The sequence below is a fragment of the Arachis hypogaea genome, chromosome 20 (genome assembly GCF_003086295.3).
Source record: "Arachis hypogaea cultivar Tifrunner chromosome 20, arahy.Tifrunner.gnm2.J5K5, whole genome shotgun sequence".
Classification (NCBI taxonomy): Eukaryota; Viridiplantae; Streptophyta; class Magnoliopsida; order Fabales; family Fabaceae; genus Arachis; species Arachis hypogaea.
In genome coordinates this window covers 26,031,755-26,038,926 of record NC_092055.1, presented here as the reverse complement: position 1 = coordinate 26,038,926, position 7,172 = coordinate 26,031,755, and the positions used below count along the sequence as shown (strand labels likewise).

Sequence of the window (7,172 nt, the reverse complement as noted above, 5' to 3'; positions counted from 1 at the left end):
GAAATGAACAAAAACTAAATAAACAACCACACATGAACAGGTTCAGCAAATTCAAGCGAAACAAAATCAAGTGAACTTAAATTAAACAAGAAATGAACCAAAATTTTTTGAGGAATAAAAAGTTTGGTCAATACTTAACAATAGCCACAAGTGAACCTCAGTTAATTCACAAATGAACTGAAATTAGTTCAGATTTGAACAAAAACTAACTAAACAACGATACATGAACAAGTTCATCAAATTCAAGCAAAACAAGAAAAAGAAAAAAAAATTGAATTAGAGAAACTCAATCAACTAAATGAGCAAACTCGATCCACTAAACTCTAACCGAACTAGTAGAAATGCGAGAATGCGAAAGAAAAACTGATAATAAGTAGTTTTGTCAGTACTTTGAGGAATCTTTGTTATTATTTTTCTGTGTTTTTTGTTGATCTCAAACGTACCACCGAATTTCACAGTAGTTTTCGCAGAGAATTTGAAAGATTTTTTAGAGGTTTTGAGAGAGATTTCAAATTTCTTTATTGCAGTTTTGAGTAGGAGATATGAATGGTTTTTCATATTAGAGCGCAAAGAGATAGGTAACGTTTTTTGGGATTTCGAGCGCGTGTACACGTTCTTTTAATGAGAATGGTTTTTGTTGGTATTGGGTTTGCTTGGTTAGACTTAGATGACAAGAAGACTTAGATGTGTAACAGATCTAAATATTTATTTTATTTATTTATAAAAAATATCTAATTCAAACCTGGAACTAATAATTCATTAAAAGGTTGTCTAACCTCTCAAAAATATGGTGACAAAACTTGCGATGATAAATTGTCAATTAATTCTCTATCCAAGAATTCCGTACAAGTGATGAGAAGCTGGAGTTTCACCGGCAAATCTTATTGCTACAAGGGAATTCATACTTGTTTCAAAAGTTGATTTTGATTCAAAAACATTATTCTACTCAAATTTAAATTTTGATGAAGGCGACTTCTATGAATTTTCTGAAAATGAATTAACCAGGATATTAAAATACTTAAATGTCAATGTTATTTTAAGCCAAAAGTATCTGACATTATATAAAATAAAAATTTATAATAGAAATATACTTGTGATTTTGGAATAAAAAAAAATATAATTCACACAATTTAACTTATGTTAAATATTAATTAATTAACTTCATGACTTTTCTATAAAATTTCCATCCCAAGTTTTTTATTTTTATGCTATATATTTTTCTAAGATGTTAGTATCAAAATAAATAGCCAAACTCATATAAAGACAACATAAACTTTTATTTCGAGAATAAATTTTCTCAATTTTTTTTGGTTAAATTAATATTGTCAAGTGTGATTTTATATGTTTAATATCTTTTCTCATATTTTTTTTTTAATTCCACTTAAATAGTGTAAAGTGAAAAATCACATTTTACAACAACAATTGAAAAGAAAAAAATTGAAAAGATCTATTTCTCTTTCTAGATGGTCAGCTCATTTGTTTGTCAGAAGTCTCTCACTCTTAGCACCAAAATGACAGCAATGAGACACTTGAAGAATGAAGATCAAGTGAAGATGTTATGGAAGAACACTTTGCTATCGTTGTTTCTTGGAACCTATTCTGTTTTACTTATCACATTTGCCTCCTCCCAAACACGATTTTCCCATTCAATTCCCCAAATAATTTTGCAGCATGGCACATGCTTATGAATATAATTTTAATACTCTTTGGTTTGTTATCTGAGAGGTATTTCTTAAAATTTTCTAAAACCAAATTGTTACTTTGTTTGATAATGTGTGCTTTTGTGCTGAAGCAGAAACATTACAGTTTGTGACATTGTGAACATCTGATCCCAAATTGGAAAAGGATCACAAATTGCTAGAACAAATTAGTACATATATGGTATATTAGAATTAAGAAGAATTATTTGGGTACTTAATATAATGTTGTCCACTATCTAACTTTTTTTTTTCCAGATTTTTATCTATGATTTTTTGCATTTATGGACAGCAGTTTTACAAGTTGAGATCCGGCTAGACGTAACATGTGGTCCCATGTGAAACACAATTACAACTTGACCTAATGTTTATTACATCTCTGTTAAAATGGGCCACGCGAGCCGTATTACACCGCATTCCAATTGTTTCCCCCTCCCAGTTGATTCATCTACCAATTTCAAAAATCAAATTGTTGCTTTTAATGTAGATATAAAGATCTTTCAATTACCTACTAAATCACCTTATGAAATTTGCCCATTGCATGTTGCTGTATATGAGTTATGACTTGATCTTACCTGTCTTATGCAATTATTATGCGTTAATAAATATTTATCAATCATGTCATAGCAACTGTAAGGTCTTGTGTTTCGGAAACTACTTGCAAAGACGACCCTAAATTTTGGCATTTATCAACATTTAGCTTCCAGGTCAACTACTCTCCCAACTACCAAAATAAACTTTATTATTGTAGCTTGAAAATGTTGCCAAATTCTAAGAATAACATGGTGCTTGAAGAGCTACGTTTTCAAAAATATTCCTCCGGTTAGAAAACTTGTGCACAACAACTAAGGTTAAAGTGCAAGCTATTTCTTCATAATGATTTAAGTGATAATATGATGTCAACATTATCAGTAAGTGCTAAGCGGCCAGTACAGGAATCTGAAGTATATATAAGCTACAAAAGGAAGGTGCAAAGAGACCTAGATAAACCAATGACATTATAAAATTCAAATCCAAAATTCTAAAATGTTCCGGGGAAAATATCTTTAATCCTCAAAAGAGGGATATCCTAAAGTCATCATTGTTTCAGCTTCAAATCCATTTCCACGGGGAAGACCTTGCCTCGGTGGTTGAAGATCATGAAGTCAAGGTTAGCAGGCAAAGAAACAATCCTGCACCAAAGGAGACAAACTCTGATTGAGATTCAAATGATTCATAACATGTGAGATTGATCAGCAGCTAGTATGTAGAATTGTATATTATAGTCATGTGCCTCAACTATGAGGGCAGCACAACATAAACAAAGGAAGAAATAATAAACTTTTGCAAATGTAAAATTCCTTTGCAGAAACAGTGAGATATCTTCCTTGTCTCTTCTCTTCTTGATGAAATGTTGATAGTGAGTATATTTGTCAAAGCCAGCTGCCTACCACCTTTCATCTACTGAGAGATTGTGAATGAACACATCGCTGATCATTGCAAATTAATGGATCCTTGCAAATTGCAATGCAATGAACATTTAAAACAACATGAACCTCCATCCTAGACCACCAGCTACACACGGAATGGTAGGACACTCTGGATTTGATTTGTGTAAATAAACAGGAAAAGTTGAATCTGTTTTTTCCCTTTCTGTTTGGCTTTTCACTCCTCACGGAAAATGCATAAGGTGGGATTATATGTTTCTCAAGAGTCAAGTCACCTTTAACATAAAAACCTACTATCCCTCTCTATTAAGTACAGTGGAAGACAAAGATAACCTATAAATGAAGCGGCTGAATAAGATCAATTGATCAAGTTAGACCAAACTTAAACTGAATTGCAACTATAACAACCCAAATTCTCACAGCAATGCCGCTCCAAAGTCAGATTTATTTTCCGGCGGTATATTCACCTCTCTTTTAAACCCTGGCGTCAACTAGACCTATTCTATTTACATCCCCCATATTATTCTCTATATTTCCATTCCTTGACTATCATGGTGCTCTCTGCCAACTAAAGCCTCAACTCAGAAAATAGCCAGCAACCGACAGAACTTTAATTATATCATAGCTTTTGTGTTGGAAACAAATTAAACCTATATGAACCACTTCAACGGCCCATCTTATAATAATTAATTAGCAAATCATCATGATAGCAAAATGAAATCAAGCACAAACTACTTAAAACTCACTAGAATCTAGCACTCACATGAAACAAAAAAGAATGAATTAAATTACCTATTCTCCTCAGAATCTGGGTGTATGGACAGAAACTTCCCCGGCACAGTTAACGCAGCCCACATACAAAGAACTAGCCCCAGAGATAGCTCAGTTACCACCTGCGATCCCAAAAACCATAAATTGGATAATAAAAAACGCATCATTGCAAGAAGATTCAAAGATGAAAGAGTAATTATTACATTGAAGGGAGGCCCTGAAAACTCTTCTTCGGTGATCTTGAGCAAACCCCTATCTACAACAAAATCAAAACCAGAATTAGATTCCATTGAAGAAGGTTAAAATAGAGAAAGGAAATGATATGTTTGAAGGGATATATATACATTGGATGGTTGAATGAGCGGCGTGAAAAAGAATGAGAACACCGAAGACTCCGATGGCAAAACCTAAAGCCATGATTCGGAGGGCGACAATGCAGATCGATCTACTTGATGAATTCTGAGGTTTTGGACTGTGAGAGGTATGTGTAAATCGCCAGATGCCCAACCCCGGTGGCTGTCGTATGATCCGTGAGGATCTTGTCTATCTTTTTCCAGTGAATTTGCATTTAATTTGTTAAGTTTAATTAAGAAATAATTATATTTTAGCCACTATGGATGCTATTTTGAAAGTTTTGTGCAATACTGTTTATTTTAGGTAGCATTTGGCAGAATTTGATGGAGTTTCTGCAGAGAAAAAGAAGAAGCCAAGGAGATGACAAGCGAATACCGACGCGGACACATGGCTCATGCGACCGCGCGGAATGGAGAAAATCACAATGACGCGATCGCGTTCCTGACGCGAACGCGTGGACTGAAATCTGCACAAATGACGTGAACGCGTGGACGACGCGGATGCGTCATATGCGCCACGTGCAGAAAATGTAGAAAAACGCTGGGGGCGATTTTTGGGCTGTTTTGACCCAGTTCTTAGCCCAGAAAACACATATTAAAAGCTGAAGAATGGACAGAACAAGTGGTCCCTACCCATCAACTGAAGATCTGTTAATTAATTCAAATTTAAATTCAAATATTAAATTAGGAAAAGATATTATTTTAATTTTTAGCTTTAGATATTAGATTTTAAATTTATTAGGATTAGTTATAAAAGGAAGAGGCTTTCCTTCCTTTTTAGAGGTCCGGGGAGATTCCACCTTCATCCCATCAGGGGAACATAACTGACAATTCTAATTTTCTTTCTTTTCTATGAGCAACTAAACCTCCACTGTTAAGGTTAGGAGATCTGTCTATTTGTATGAATTGATTTTATTACTTTTTCTATTTTAATTTATGTATGGATTTATATTTAAGAATTGTCTTCGCTCTTTATTTTATGAATTTGGGTGGAACGGAAGTATGACCCTCTTTCTATTTAAGTTCTTGTAAAACTTGGAAAAGCTCTTTACTTGAACAACAGGTTGAAAACATATTCTCCTAAATTTTAATTATTTGGACTTAACGGGATACGTGACATATAATCTTTTTATTTTTGGGTAATTAGAGTTTTTGTGGCATATAAACTGGAATTTGATTATCACCCTCTAATTGAAATTAATTGACCAAGAAATTGGCAGTTAATGAATTTTAGAGGAGACTAGGAAGGTCTAAGGAATTAAGGTCTACTCATATATAGTTTGCCATGAATTAAATCCTGCATAATTAAATTAGTTAGTAAGAAAAGTTAATCCGGAAAAATAAATAACTCTGAAACCTTAACTATTTTCTCCATATTGTATTCCCAATTTATTTATCTGCCTGTCTTTAATATTTTTAATATTGTTTAATGTCTTTTGAACTCCCAAACATTATTTTCTGTTTGTCTAACTAATCCTATCAAACGCTATTGTTGCTTAATCCATCAATTCTTGTGGGATCGACCCTTACTCACGTAAGGTATTACTTGGTACGACCCGGTGCACTTGCCGGTTAGTAAGTGTGGTTGTAAATTACCGCACCAAGTTTTTGGCGCCGTTGCCGGGGATTGACTGTGATTAACAACTATTAGTTGTTTGATTGTTTAGATTAGACGTTTTAATTTTAATTTTATATATAAAAAAAATTTTGTTTTATTATTTAAAAAAAAAAAAATTTTTCTTGTTTCTCGTTAGCTGTTACGTTTTCTTTCTCTTTTTTTTTTATTATTTAAAAATTTTTTTTTAATATATTAAAAAAAAAAATTGTTTCCTTTTTTTCGTTAGCATAACCCCTTTCCTTTTTTTATTTTGTCGTTGTTTATTTTTCTTTTATTTTTCATTTTTTTTACGTCAAATTTTTTTTTTCTTTACGTTTTGTTTCTTTCTTTTTTTTTTATTGTTTAGTTTTAATATATATAAAAAAAATTTAAATAAATAAATAGCACTAATATATTTTTTTTTAATATCTGAGATCAAGTTTAGTGTTTCCTAGTTAGTTTTATTTTATATTTTTTTTATTTTAATTTTTAGAATTTTGTTCTTTTTTCTTTGCTGTCATGTTTACCACATGGTGCGTTTAATTCTTTTTGGTGTGTTGTGCTAAGGAAAAATAATGGAGAGAGATCATATGGGTTACTACTCACACCCGAGTAGTGATTCATATCCTTATGAATGGGGAAACTACCCAAATTTTGGTTGGTAAGGTCAAAACCAAAGAAACCTCAGTGCTCCATGTTCCAACTATCAAGAGCCACCACCTCCATATTCATATCAAAAACCACCACCTCTCTATTCGTATCATGAACCATCATCTTTCTACCCATATCAAGAGCCACTATCTCCCTATCCATACCAAGAACCATCCTCTTTTTACACTTATCAAGAACCATCACCTCCTTCTTATTCATCTCAAATACCATCAGATCTTGAGCTTCTCATGAAAGAATGCTTACATGATATAAAGACAAGTGTCAAAAATATAGAGAAGCATATGCAGTCGATTATCAAGTACTAGGAAGAGGAACAAGCAAATTCCTTCCCAAAAGATACAATTCAAAATCCTATGGAAGAAAGTGAGGAAATCAATCAAAGGAGTTTATACTCCAGTGCATTAGAGAACTTTCCATCCTCACACACGGAAGAAGAGGAAGATGCGAAAACAAAGGAGGAAGATGCACCCACAAAGGAGGAAGATGCAAAACCTCCTATGCCTTTGGTAAGCAATGAAGCAGAGATTGCATTAGAAGACAGTCACCAAGAGGAAGAGGTTGAAATTGAGGAAGCCTGCAAAGAAGTGGAAGAATTCAAAGAAGAACATAAGGGAGTGGAGCTTTGAAGACCTCTTCCAAAGCCATCACCATCCAA

At 33.1% G+C, this 7,172-nt stretch overlaps 1 protein-coding gene across 1 annotated transcript; it reads right to left on the bottom strand.

Annotated features, from left to right (window-relative positions):
- Positions 1 to 2,543: 2,543 nt before the first annotated feature.
- On the bottom strand, positions 2,544 to 4,456 carry LOC112784891 (membrane magnesium transporter). Its single transcript, XM_025828228.2, has 4 exons — positions 4,240 to 4,456; positions 4,099 to 4,151; positions 3,917 to 4,017; positions 2,544 to 2,869 (listed from the first exon to the last, which is right to left on the bottom strand). The coding sequence occupies exons 1-4, from the start codon at positions 4,310 to 4,312 to the stop codon at positions 2,776 to 2,778; spliced, it is 321 nt and encodes a 106-aa protein (XP_025684013.1). The 5' UTR covers positions 4,313 to 4,456; the 3' UTR covers positions 2,544 to 2,775.
- Between the last annotated feature and the right edge of the window lie 2,716 nt (positions 4,457 to 7,172).